Raw genomic sequence first — 13965 nt, 5'->3', positions numbered from 1 at the left:
TATGTTGATCTGATAGTTCTAGTATTTCTAGAAGTCTAAGTAAAAAGTGGTGTAGGCTTCTTCTGGTCACCCCATCACAACAAATGTATGGGCTATTTCCTAGAGATAACAATTGTTTTTAATTTTTTGTGGTTGCTTACCTCTAGAGTTTGCCTACATGAGGACCAAAGTATGAAGTTGGATAGTTTTTGTCTTTGTTGTTTTTCCTGGTATACTCTTAAATTTATATGAAAAATGTATATCTAAGGAGAAACAGAAAACTTCAGGGGTTTAATAGGAATTGTAGTTATGCTTCTGAAACTCATTCCCAGTTGTAGTATTTGGAATAATTTTGTTTGCTTGATTTTTGTTTTATGATTATAGTGGGTTTTTTTCACCATATCCTCTTTTTTTTCTCATGTGCCAACAGCCTGCATGTGTGCACTGAGAAGTTACTTTAAAACTTTTAAGTGATATTTAAATAGTCCCTATGGGATTTTTTAGAGTAACAGTCCAATTTAAATTAGATTTGTGTTTCCAAATAATTTAAATGCATTAAAAAGTCACAATTTACAACCATGTGATTTTAAGAAACTTTAAAAAAAAAAAAAAATGCTACTGCATTGAATAATTAGTTTTCTTTGGCCAAAACAAATTTTCAAAAATAGTGGGTAAGTGATGGTGTTATTGATAGTATCTACTGGTATGAATGCTTGGTAACTCTTTGGTGTTTATCAAAGCATAAAATACACCTGCATTTTTGTAAATGCTATTCAAATAAACGTTTAAGTTTCTAAATTATTTATTTATAATGTTAGTATATGCTGACTATTTAAGAGTATGATTTCTTCATTGAATATTACACAGAGTTCGCTTCTTATTGGGTGGACGTCATGGAGAGTTTAAATTTTTGCCTCCTGGTGGCTATGCTCCTTGTTATGAAGCGTTGCTTCCAAAAGAGAAGATGAAACTGGAACCAGTGAAAGAATATAAAAGAGATTCTAATGGAGTGAGGGATTTGCTGGGTACAACACAATTCCTCTCCCAAGCTTCCTTTATCCCTTGTCCAATAGACACCAGTCAGGTATGTTAAGTATGCAATAATAGGATTGTAAAATATGTCTTAACAAAATTTAAATTCACAATATAAAAACTAAGCTAGCTTGCCCCTTTCTTAGCAATTCATCATTTGTGTGTTGTGGTGTATTTAGCTGAACTAGATGACCTTGGATCTACAAGGTGTGATAACTGGAACCTTTTCTTATTTGTGGAATTGTTATGCTCTGTTCTTAGATTGCTCTTCCTTTTCATCTTGAAAAGATCAGGGATAAACTAGCTGAAAATATCCATGAACTGTGGGGAATGAATAAAATAGAACTTGGCTGGACATATGGCAAGGTATGTTTTGAATAACCTGTCTGGGTACAGTCACCTACATTAGGTTAAGTCTCCTACCAGAAAACCTGGACTCGGAAGTTGCACAGAGTATTTAATGGTGGTCTATACGTTACTAACAATAGATGAACATGTAAGCTGGCAGGAGACAGTGATATTAACTAGTCATTAGAAGGCAAATTTGGAATATAAGTAAGTTACATGTTTTAGCACTGTAAGTAATTAACCATTTGAAAAAATATTTTAATTGAGAAACATACTAGCTATACCAAGGTGGAATTCTACTGAAAATCATACCAACCGTGAGTAACCCCTCAACTAACTCTTTGGTTACTCTAGTGTTGGGGATCAAAGAGCTAACAAGCAAAAAGTCCGTTGTGGAATTTTACTTCTGTCGATAATGGAGACAGGGTTTTGGTGACTTTTGTAAACATTCAAATTCCTCAAAGCTCAGTTTTTTTATTTAATTAGTTACAGTTAAAACTTATAATTATAATGATCCCTTATAATGTGGTATAACCTAACAGCTTGAAGAGAGTAAGGCCATATGGTCAACATTATTTAAATGCATATGACAAGGCATTCCCTGCCCAATGGACGTCACCAAATGAAAAACAATTAAAAGTGTAGGCCAAGAATATTATATTAAATTCAACAATTATATTAAAATTGGTACCTTCTCCTAGTAATATAAAATTCTAAAGGCTGTATTCTGCCTTGAATTTAGATTATTTCATCTCGCTTCTTTTCAAATTCCGATTTACTGGGGTAGTCCTCCATGTGCCCATCACAACTGTATCCTACCTCAGAAGAATCTTTTTTGTTCTCTTATCTTTTGCTGTTTTTACTTATGGACTTGATTTACCTTTTTCTTCAATAACTCTATCATACTATCTGCTAAAATGTCATTGCTATTGAAATTCTGAGCTTTACTAACCTTTTTAATGTTTCTGAGCTTTGGCAATTGAAAAATGTTTTTGTATGTGAAATGTGACTTTTAGTTGCCATTGGGATAGAAGCACTTGGCATAAAGTGAAAGAGCTTGTTTAATTAAGAGTCAGATAAGTATTCAAAGACTTATGTCAATATCAGGAAAAGAATGCTCTGCTTTGTTATTCCAGTAGAATTTGGAAAACATTACCAAATGATTCTTTAAGGTTTTTGAATTAGAATATGTACAATAGATCAGATTGTGCTCTATTGAGCATATATTGCTCAGGCATTCTACAGAAATGTTCATTGAGTTTACAGGCTTGCTTTCTTGTGTTTCGTGTATTTATGCAGAACACATGAAATAGCTATATTTTTTCCGATTTTTTGGTTGTGGAGAAGTACTTATAGTGTGCATTATAAATGAATCATGGGAAAGTTCATTTATATAATGATAAGTAACTGTCCTTGAGCAAAGATAAATGGTATTGTTTATAATGTCTTCATTATTGCAAAGAATTAACTGATTTTTTACTCTGATTCTGGCTTGAATCTGGTATCAGGAAAGTACTCTTTTCTGTTGCTTTGTTACAGATACGGGATGATAATAAAAGACATCATCCTTGTCTTGTGGAATTCTCAAAATTACCTGAGACAGAGAAGAATTATAATCTACAAATGTCAACTGAAACCCTCAAGTGAGCTTTAAATTTAAAAGAAAATAAAGTGGTTTTTTTATTATTTTTATTCAAGCACTTCATACTGTTGTAAGAAATAAAAACATTAGAATATCTCATTCAAAGTGTGTTCTGGTAACTTTGCTAGAAGTTCCAGGAACACATTCAGAGCAATTTAGAAAAATCTTGTTTCTACAGAGATACAAAGAAAAAAACAACACCAGATCCTGTTGGTTTTATTAAAGTGGCATAACTTTCAAGCCGCAGATTTGTACCTATTTAGACTTTGAAGGTTTGATTTATTATTTTTGATAACTTAAAATATTTGGGTTTTGAAATTCCATTATTTTGAATTACTTCCCTGGTTTATAAATATCATTAGTTCTGCGTATTTATACTAAAACCAAAAGAAATTTATAAAATGGGTGAGCACTATAATGTTGTGTTTCATTACTGCCATTTTTTTATGTTGGCAGAACCCTTTTGGCCCTTGGATGTCACATTGTTCATGCTCATCCAGCAGCTGAGGAAGATCTTAAAAAAGTCAAACTCCCTAAAAAGTATGTACCTTATGATAACTATTACATGTTACTTGTAACTACAGGGTATTAATTAAACAAAAATATTGTAAGGTCATTTAAAAAATAGTTGCTATGAACCCCATACCCAATATGGACTTACAGAGCACATGGTTGGTCCGTTACCTTGCCTGTGATGATGGTTGACTGTGAATACTGCTGCATTACATCACCTTGTGGAGTGATTCACAGACACACAAATAGTCACATACTTAAACCACATGCAATTATATCTGTGTTACATGATCTTAGAATAGATACTCCGAAGTTGAAAGCAACATTTCAGTGCTTTTCTACCACATAGCAAAGAACAGTATATGCATATGATGGTAAATTGATTTACTTGAGAGAGGGTATACCATTTTCCCGTAACTCCTGTTTTGATTTGCACCTCTCCTTCCCTCCCCTCCAAGAAAAGGTTTGTTCATCATACACACATTTCCAGAGACATTATTAATGTATTTCTTTAAAGAAGAGAAAAAATAGAAAATTACTGTACTTACAATGTTGCACATTTCTAGGAAATGTACATATGTAGATTATTGCATAAAATACAATTGGTTTTTTTGCTTTAATTTTTATTTGGTAGCTAAACTATGGCAGTTGGAGCTAAAATAGTTGAATGATCTTTTTTATTTAGACATCTTTAAATCATCAGTAGTAATCACCCCAAAAGTGGTGAAGATTAATCGAGGATTACATCTGTATTTTAACCTTGTCTGTGGGGATTCTGTAGTCCTCCCGGGACAGATTAAAGCCATGTCCTGCAACAAAACTTGAAGATGGAAACAGTGATTTGGGTACTTGCCATTTCACATCAGTTTATCAACCCACAAGATGTTTTTTTTCCTGAAACAGCTTTATCCATGAGAAACAAAGTTAGGTTTTTAAAGAGAGCAGTAAAATGAATAGTTTTATGATATGGGAGATAGTAATCTTGATCCAGTTGATGGCATTAATTAAAAAAAGGGAAAAAGAACCTTTCCCAAGGTTCATACTGCAGGCAGTCTATCATAATACTGGTTTGATACTATTGTCTTCAATAACAGAACAAAATAATCTTAGTTTCTGACTCTTGTTAAAATATCTACTGCCTACATGAATCATCCTAACAAATGGAAATGATCTGATCTGAGCAAGAGAGAGTCGATATGTCTAAAACAGCAGAGTAGTCTTTATACTATGTGGAAGGGTTGGAGAGGGTAATACCTACTACTAAAAAACTACTGAACTTATTATTCAATGAAAAAATGGGAAGAACAATAGTTAAAATATGTTTTCTTCTGTTGGAAAAATGGTAACACAATCTTTACAGACTAGTATATAAAAAATACCATACTTAATAATGCATAAAAATAATTTCATAAGAAGTCATCATGCAGCTAGAATATAATGTAAATCCTAGTCAATGACCAAATACAATGCAGGATTTTTGCAAAGAAATGGGAGATTAGGATATTGAAAAGTGGAGGGAAAAAGTGAACCCCACCCTATGAATGCCACATAGAAAACTTTAAATACCATCAGTGGGGTATCTTGACTCTCTGTTTTCCTTTGTTGACTTACAGTTACATGATGTCAAATGGATATAAACCTGCCCCTCTTGATCTTTCTGAAGTGAAATTGTTACCTTCTCAAGAATTTCTAGTTGACAAACTAGCAGAAAATGCACATAATGTCTGGGCAAAAGACAGAATAAAGCAAGGATGGACCTATGGCATTCAGCAGGTAAGGACTTCTTTAGATGCGTTTGGAATAAGTAAAGAACATGAGATTTTGTTTTCTAGAACATCAGTTGGGAGTGTTAAATAAGAGGATAAATACTGAATATCATGTAATGTCTGGAAAAGTTAGGGGGAAGGGAGCAGGAAAAGAAGCCTTGCCCGTGCAAGTCTGAGTAGATTGTCAGACCTGCACGGCTGCAGCTGCAGGATGTATGAGAATATATTTCCATACTTCTCTTTCATTCTTGTCTTTAGGGTTTTAATATTAAATATTTTAATATAACAATTGGGTTTGCATTCATAGAACTGTTCTTCATCAATATTGTTTCTCTCCTGTAATCTCAACATTATTTCAGAATACACTCTGTCTTATTACGTAAAATCTTTGTGATGTTTAAACACAGTTTTCTTCTTGTTCTTTTTTATAACCCCTTTTAGGATCTTAAGAACAAACGTAATCCTCGGCTAGTGCCATATGCATTATTAGATGAACGTACTAAAAAATCAAACAGAGATAGCCTCCGCGAAGCTGTTAGAACATTTGCGGGCTATGGTTATAGTATTGAGCCACCTGACCAAGAGATAGGTATGTACTTTCAATAAGAATCATGGCCTTTTTTTCCCTCAGTGCTGGGAAAAAAATATAAAACACTAAAATAGATAGGGAAAACATAAGATATGAATAAATAGTAGTGCATTTTTGCAGTGGACTTTAATGAAAGGTGCAAATATACTTTGTAAATGACTTGTATATTACTTAGATATAATTTTTTTAAAAGATTAGTTGTGGTTAGTGATATGATAATTCTAATTTCCATGATTTTTAGATTGGAGAAAATCTGGAGTGTGAGTGGACATACTGGTTTTCATTTGGAAATAATGAAAGAAAGAAAATAATACAGGATTAATTTAAAAGAATTTTTTTACACGGTATGCAGATTAGGTTTGACTACTTCAAGTCAAACTCAGTTCTTAAGAAGTAGTCAAAGAAGTGCACCAACTTCAATTTTTTTTTTTTAAATCAGGAACAGAAATTTGCTTAGAAGTTTTTCTTCATATTTGCTATACCACTGTAATTTTTTGACAAAAATCTAAACCGAAACAAAACTTATTTGATAATTTTTTTAAAATGTTCTAAATGTATTGACTTGTGTAGGAAAGTGTTTTGTTGTATTGTAATACTGCATTATTGCATTGGATTGTATTGCATGTAGTGATCTTACATTTCTGAGGTTTCCTCTAGTCAGTTTTGTGTTTGGGGCTCTGCTTTGAGTGATACTTTGAAATATTCTGATTCTAAATAGCAGATAATCACTCATCCTGTATAGAATTAGAACGTGCTAGCCTCTGTATACTGAATACTGTTCCTCCTTTTTTAACATTTACTATGAAGGTTCTTAAACATGCAATACTAGGTAATGGCTGTCTTCAGACATAGAAAATACTGGGGACAGATGAAAAGATAAACAGTGGCATTTATAGTTTCATCTAATTATAAAAGGTGGGTTTTTTTCTCTGTTTATTTTTACAGCTGACCAAACAATGGAAAAAGTCAGCATCGACAAGATACGATTTTTCAGAGTAGAACAGTCTTATGCAGTGAAGTCTGGAAAGTGGTACTTTGAATTTGAAGCTGTGACAGGTGGAGATATGCGTGTTGGCTGGGCCAGGCCAGGCTGTCGACCTGACATAGAGTTGGGAGCTGATGACCAAGCATTTGTATTTGAAGGAAGCAAAGTCAGTACATCTTTATGTATTTTGATCTATGAACAGGCTAGGCAGAGAACTTACAGTATAGGTTTCCTCTGTATACTCCAGATCAACTACTGGAATATTTTTGATTCATATAAAGATATCTATCTGTGAGCTCTGTTTCATGCTGGATAGTGTCTGCGTTTCCGTTCTGGTCATTGAAATTATGTTAACAAAGGTGTTTTGGTTTATACCTATCTTCCTAGGATATACCCAACTGAGTAAAGAATTCTGTCGTAAGCGTAAACAAAATACAGCATTCACTTCCTTTTTTTTTATAAGTGGTGTTTTACAAAAATAAAACAAACTTTCTTCAATGACTGGAAGAGAGAACCACAGCACTGTTTTGCCCTTTCTGTCTTTTCTGCTTTCTGCATATTCTTTCTTCCCAAACTTGACTCCTAAAGGACCTGCATATGAGAAATGGAATCCAGTGAACAGTGGTTATCATCCAGGTTCTAAATTGCTGTTTGCATATTACTGAAGTTAGGGTGCCTTAATTTCTCTGTGTGAAATAACTAAGATAATAATTAAATTAATTACCTGAAAGCCATGATCAGTACTGTTTGCAAATTATTTTGAGATCCTGGAAGGTGAAATATTTGTTTGTTTTACTTTATTTATATTTTTGTTTTATTTTTTAATTTCAGCACGGTGTTTATTTACTTGTTTTTTTGTTTAGGGCCAGCGTTGGCATCAAGGTAGTGGATTCTTTGGACGAAGCTGGCAACCAGGAGACGTGGTTGGTTGTATGATAAACTTGGATGATAAATCAATTATCTTTACACTGAATGGAGAGTTGCTTATAACCAGTAAAGGTTCAGAACTTGCGTTTGCTGACTTTGGAATAGAAAGTGGTAATTTTCTTTTTGTAGTTACCTGGTTATGAGAAGACAAAACAAAACCCAGAAAAACTAGTCTGTCATAATGGCTTAGTGAGCTGAGAAATTGTATTTTACTGATATGAGCCTTCAGACTGTGCTACACATTAACTTCATAAAAAGTTATTTTAAGAGCGCTTGCATGGCACAAATTTATTTTCTTTTTTTCCTTTAACCAGAAGTAGATATTAATAGGATTTCAGCAATCAGAATGGGTAAATTTGCTTCGAGCCTTGCTAGGCTTACTCACAGGACTGAACTTCAGCATTAAGAAGAAGTGGTAATAATAAGCACTTTGAAAAATTCCCAAAAGATGAAAATGTAGTCTCTGATTATCTCACTGGAGCATACACATATTATATTCTTGTCTGTGAAGGACAAAATGACTACTCTGTGGTGAGAGGATGCAGCAAAAGAACAGATCTTTGCAATGTAAATTGAGTCTGATTCGTAATTTTTTCTTCTCCGTCCTATTCATAGCTTACCTGCATTTCTCCTTTTCCTGGGCTATTTTTCCTCTTCTGTTTTTGCCCTTTGCTTTTTTGAACAGTAGTATCTACATGACTATATTGAAGGAGGCAGGGAATATTTTCAAACTGTTTTGTTTTATTTTTTAGTTGACATTTTCTTTGGAAGCATATCTCCTCCAACCAGTAGCTTCATGCTTGTTAGTAATTGCCAGAAGACTTTGCTTACTGTCCCTCTTTGGTCTGACCATTGATACAGTTCTTCTAATGGTAGAGAATGAGTAGAGAATGGTAGAGAATGAGCCTTAAGAGAGCTTTTCTGAAGGCTTAAAATTGAAGTGTAGGAGACAAAATTTCTCCTTTAGAGGTAGAACTGTTGGCTTTTCCCTGAAGTTGCTCCAAGTTCTGTTTCTTGAAAGATGGAGAAATAATTCAACAGCCTTTCATCCCTGTCTATTTGCTGCTACAGGTATATGGAGACCAAAAAAGCTCAGTCATAAAAAATGCCAGCATTAAAGAAGTGTGTATTTGTCCATCGTGAATGATGAAGGGATGAATGTGGCAACAAATTTATAGCTACTGATGACAAACTAAATTTTAAACAGAAATACTGAGATACCTGAACCTCATCTCAAAGTCCTTTTGAAAATTCAGAGCCCTCAGAGAGCATACTTAACATTTGTTAATAACTTTGATCTAGCCAAGGTTGTCTTCCAGTGTCCAACTCATTGTATAAAGACATGTTTATTAGTCTAAAAATGATGAAGATAACCGATTCTTCTAATAAATTAATAACTGACTTGAGCAAATCTTGGTTTTTCAAATCTGATTGTCCACAAAACTACCTCTTGACTTGACATTTTTTTGTTTGTTTTTCACACAAATCTACTACTACTTACTAATAACGATTGTTAAACTGGTTTAATGTTTAAATAAATGGGATAACGTGTGTAATGGCCATTCATTGCCTAAGTCCTCAGGGGTTTTGGTAGCAATTATATTGAACTTAGACATTAGTATTTAAGGTGGCTTTAAATCCTTGCTACTGTCATCACTTCATGTGCATTACTTGTAGGAGCTAAAGTTTAGTTCACATTAGATGGATCCAAAATAGAATGCTTGTGTTCTCCAGATAAATTACTGTTGGTTTTTTTATTGTCGTTCTTGTATTGTTTCTTAGGTTTTGTTCCAATTTGTGCACTGGGTCTATCTCAGATTGGTCGTATGAACCTTGGAATGGATGCCAGTACATTCAAGTATTATACAATGTGTGGCCTTCAAGAAGGTTTTGAACCTTTTGCTGTCAACATGAACCGAGATGTTGCTATGTGGTTTAGTAAACGCTTACCAACATTTGTCAATGTGCCAAAAAATCATCCTCACATTGAGGTAACATTACATGTTAGGGAGACACCTGTTTATCAACTGTTTGTTTAGCAAGCTGAGACATTAAACCCTTACTAATACTTACTGTCATCAGATAGTTTGTCATATAAATCTATTAAGTCGCTCTTAGATAATTCCAGATGATCTTGTCTATCTCCAACTTCATTTATGGCAGTATTACCATTCATGTGGATATACCTACCTGTTCTAGTATATGTCTTACTAATTTATGTTGTTTTGGTTAGCTACTTGAAACATGTCAGTTGTGATTTTTTAGAACCATTTTTTATATTCTATCTTACATTCACTTTCATTTTTTTAAACATTCTCTACTATATATTTTTCTTAAATATCTAAAAATTGTTCAGCTGAATTCAGCATCACTTAAGGTAATGGAAGTGTGAGCTAAATGGAGACTGATTTAGTCCACTTCGCTAATCTGAGGGACATTTAAGTGTACCTGTGGTGTTGCTGAGTGATATCGGTTTCATTCATTCTTATGCTGCACCAGTGACAGGAATTCCACAACTCCCTAACTAATCTGCTCTAGAGCAGAATAATATGTCCTATGGTTTGTATAAAATATTCCATATTAATATATTCCACAATGATATGTTTGAATTCCTGATCAGGTTTTTTTTGCTATAATCCCTAGGCCATTTACTTTAATTTAGGATTTTAGCCAATTATTCCCTAATACTTGTTTTTGAACATTTCCTTCTTAAACAAAATACACTTCACTGAATTCCAACTAAATGATCTCAACATTTTTTTTCAGTTTATCAGGATCATTTCAACTGTATTCCTGTCTTTAAAAGTTTTTGAAATGTTCCTATCACTGAATTTAAAAGCATACTCACTTTTTCAGCACAAGGGAAAATAACATCAGACTCTGACTTCATAATGATCATCTGAAGGATTCTAATTGATATTTCTTCTTGTTGTGGTAGAAAACTGCTGATTCTTGTGAAGCAATTTTTCAATGACTTGTGCACTCAAAATGAATTAATTTAATAAAATCAATACTTTTTTTTAAATGCTGTACGGAACAACTTGACAATATTTACTGTAGTCAGGATATACTGAATCTGTTGCTTCCCTTGCTCTTCAGGTTAGATTCCCTGTCAGAGAAGAAAGTTTCATAGTTTTGAAATTAATTCATTTTGAAAAATTTAAATTGACTCAGTTATCTCATTCTTTAGTTGCTTAATGAAAGTTTTTAGCATTTTTCTTGGAATAGTATTATTTAAAACTATTTCTATTATTTTTAGATATGGAGAATTGATGGAACCATTGAGAGTCCACCTCGGTTAAAAGTTACTCACAAAACATTTGGCACACAGAACAGCAATTCAGACATGATATACTGTCGTTTGAGTATGCCCATTGAGTTCCGCTCATCATTCAACTTCGGCATGGGTGTGGAAAATGCCTCATCTGATGTTTTCCAAAAACGGTTAGGCTTGGGTTTAGTTATCCTATTTCATGCTCTCAGTGTTAATGTAATATGTTCTATTATTCTTTATTATTGTACGCTCAAGATTTCATACTTGTTTTTGCACTAAGCACACACTAGCATAGGATGCATGTTACTGACATTTTTTTGTTCTTGATGGTTTTAATAAATTTATAACACAGCTTTGCTGCAGAATGCTATATCCAGCCAAGAGAGAACCATTTCTGAAGAGGTGCATCACAAGGTTTATAGTTATTCATTGCTAAGCAGCTGCCATCCTTTCAAAATCATTGGGATTTGCAAAGCTCTTCAGCCAGGCTGGAAAACCAGCTCAGAATCTTTTGCCCACTGGATTAATGCTCATCTACATTATTGTTCAATACCTCATTGTTATTGGAAAAGTGACTAATCCATGCAAAGAAAAAAAGATTGTGAGATAGATTTTTAAAGATACCAGGTACTACTGAGTTCAGCACCTTCCAGCATTGCCTTCATCTTTAGTTAATTGCTGTAAATCAATCTCTTCCCCCCCTCTCTGACTTAACTGCAATCAATTATTTTGGGTGTATATTTGTATCCTGTACAGTCTTTGCATACTTAATTTACTCATGCATACTCAGTACCCAGCAAACATGAGTTAGCTTGTAAGTACACTTAGTTTATTAACGAGTACTTTTTTTACTACTTTTCTTTTTAAAAAAAAAACTAATTTACTGATGTTCCTTTATCTTTAGAAAGCACAGCCAAGAAATTGCTGCTCCTTCTACTACAGTAAGTAAATACATTGAGATGCTCAGTTCTTCTTACTTTTTGAAGTAGATTTAGTCATGGCAACATGTTCACTAGAAATTGATCTGTTGAAAGAAGCTTTTTTAATCATTTGGTATGATATAACACTGTGTATAAATAATAATGTCCAGAGTTGTATGACTTGAGGCATAAACCTCACTATCTAAGGTCTATAAAAAACTAAAAAAAACCTAGTCTGTTTTTTTTAATTTATGAGCATTTTAAATGACTTATTAAGAGAATGTGAATTAATATTATTAAAGTTTGATATATAGGAGGTTTTTTTAATCACTATTTGAGTATTCCTCAATAAATAATTTAGATTTCTATTACTAATATGTTCTTTTCCTCTTTTCAGTGTTTTTATTTACTACGGATATTTGCTGGCCAAGACCCATCCTCTGTCTGGGTTGGCTGGGTAACACCAGATTATCATTTTTACAGTGAGAATTTTGACCTAAATAAAAGTTGTACAGTGACAGTTACTTTAGGTGATGAGAGAGGCAGGGTTCATGAAAGGTATGGATTTATTTATCACTTTTTAAAGATTATATTTTAATACTGTTGTTCAAAAGTGAATTATTCACAAGCTTGACAATATTTTAAACATTAATTTAAACTAATAAGAAAATTGATTATGGAGAAAGTGTTCTGTGCTCATTTATATATGAATGTGTTTTACATAGACTTGTTAAAGTGAGTATATTTATCATTAATGTTCTGTTCAAAAGAATGTTTTGTGAAGCTTCTTTCTTTTAACATCTATATTTGGTCACTGTGGATGAACCTGTTATTTGTTTTAATGTATCTTACATAAGCACACAGAAGCATGTGAAATTGTTTCATAATTATTAAAAAGGGAAAAAAATAAAGGTGCATGTAGTTTGATCCCTTACCCACGATGTTTACATTATTAAAAAAAGGGGGGTTGTTAATGAGAAAGCAAAACTAATAGCAGCACAAGCACCTTTGAGGATCTCTAACTATTACTGCATTGAAAAGTATATCTTCACTGAATACTTAGTCAAGGTCAGTGTGACTTATGATTTGTTTTCTTTGTTCTTGCTGTTCTTTCAGTGTGAAGCGCAGCAACTGCTATATGGTTTGGGGAGGAGATGTAATTGCTAATTCCCAGAGATCAGGTCGCAGTAATGTTGATTTAGAAATTGGATGCTTTGTTGACCTGGCTACTGGAATGTTGTCATTCACAGCCAATGGAAAAGAGCTTGGCACTTGTTATCAGGTATTATCAGATTTTCAGGAAGCTATCTAGTAAACTGGTTGTTTTGATGCTATTATAAAATTGTTTTTTCTTGTTCAGAAATCTAACTGAACACTATTCATGTGACAATAACATGTTTTCCTATATTATTCTGTGTTATCCCTCTTTCTCTCTCTCTCTCTTTTGTAAGGCTACATATTTCCAACTACTTACAGTTGTTTCAAATGTTGAGGAAGGACTATTGGTAGATAAGTTCAGAAAAATATTTTTTTACTTCTCAATTCTTGTGGTTCAGAATCTTGATTTATAATGTTAATTATTCTTTAAAATATTTTTATCAACTAAATCTGTTCTATGATATAGGGGAAATAATTATTTAAATTAGCATAATGTCAAAATTAGACTTTAGATATAGTAATTTTTGATATGGATTTAGAAAATAAATTTAGTTTATTATTACCAGGGTTTGTGTCTTCTGCAGATAGCTATGATTTGGAGATCTTGTGATTTGATAAGGTTCAAACCCCAAAATTCAAATATACATTAATGTGCAAAGCCAAAATAAATAGGGTGGGCCTTAAATGCTATTAATATTCTCAAAACGTGGAGTCATTATGCAAATGGATCAGTAATTGACAGAAGTTTTCAGCACTGGATTGATGAGATTTGCTTTTAGTAAGGTCAGTTGTCCATAGTAGAGCATCCAACGTGGAAGAGATTATCCAGTGT

General features: G+C 33.1%; 1 protein-coding gene across 5 annotated transcripts in view; it reads left to right on the top strand.

Moving 5' to 3' along the window:
- RYR3 (ryanodine receptor 3) overlaps positions 1–13965 on the top strand; it is a 285143-nt gene that overhangs the window by 126268 nt on the left and 144910 nt on the right. For all 5 annotated transcript variants that reach the window (XM_076344904.1, XM_076344903.1, XM_076344901.1 and 2 more), the window contains exons 20-32: positions 847–1063; positions 1273–1377; positions 2899–3002; positions 3458–3541; positions 5128–5287; positions 5722–5869; positions 6815–7020; positions 7718–7892; positions 9564–9772; positions 11041–11225; positions 11960–11996; positions 12373–12533; positions 13092–13257. In XM_076344904.1, coding sequence (XP_076201019.1) covers positions 847–1063; positions 1273–1377; positions 2899–3002; positions 3458–3541; positions 5128–5287; positions 5722–5869; positions 6815–7020; positions 7718–7892; positions 9564–9772; positions 11041–11225; positions 11960–11996; positions 12373–12533; positions 13092–13257 — 1957 coding nt within the window. The remainder of the gene's footprint in view (positions 1–846; positions 1064–1272; positions 1378–2898; positions 3003–3457; positions 3542–5127; positions 5288–5721; positions 5870–6814; positions 7021–7717; positions 7893–9563; positions 9773–11040; positions 11226–11959; positions 11997–12372; positions 12534–13091; positions 13258–13965) is intronic.

The sequence above is a fragment of the Aptenodytes patagonicus genome, chromosome 7 (assembly GCF_965638725.1).
Source record: "Aptenodytes patagonicus chromosome 7, bAptPat1.pri.cur, whole genome shotgun sequence".
Lineage (NCBI taxonomy): Eukaryota > Metazoa > Chordata > Aves > Sphenisciformes > Spheniscidae > Aptenodytes > Aptenodytes patagonicus.
The sequence above is the reverse complement of the archived record's forward strand: the minus strand, read 5'-3'. Positions and strand labels throughout refer to the sequence as shown.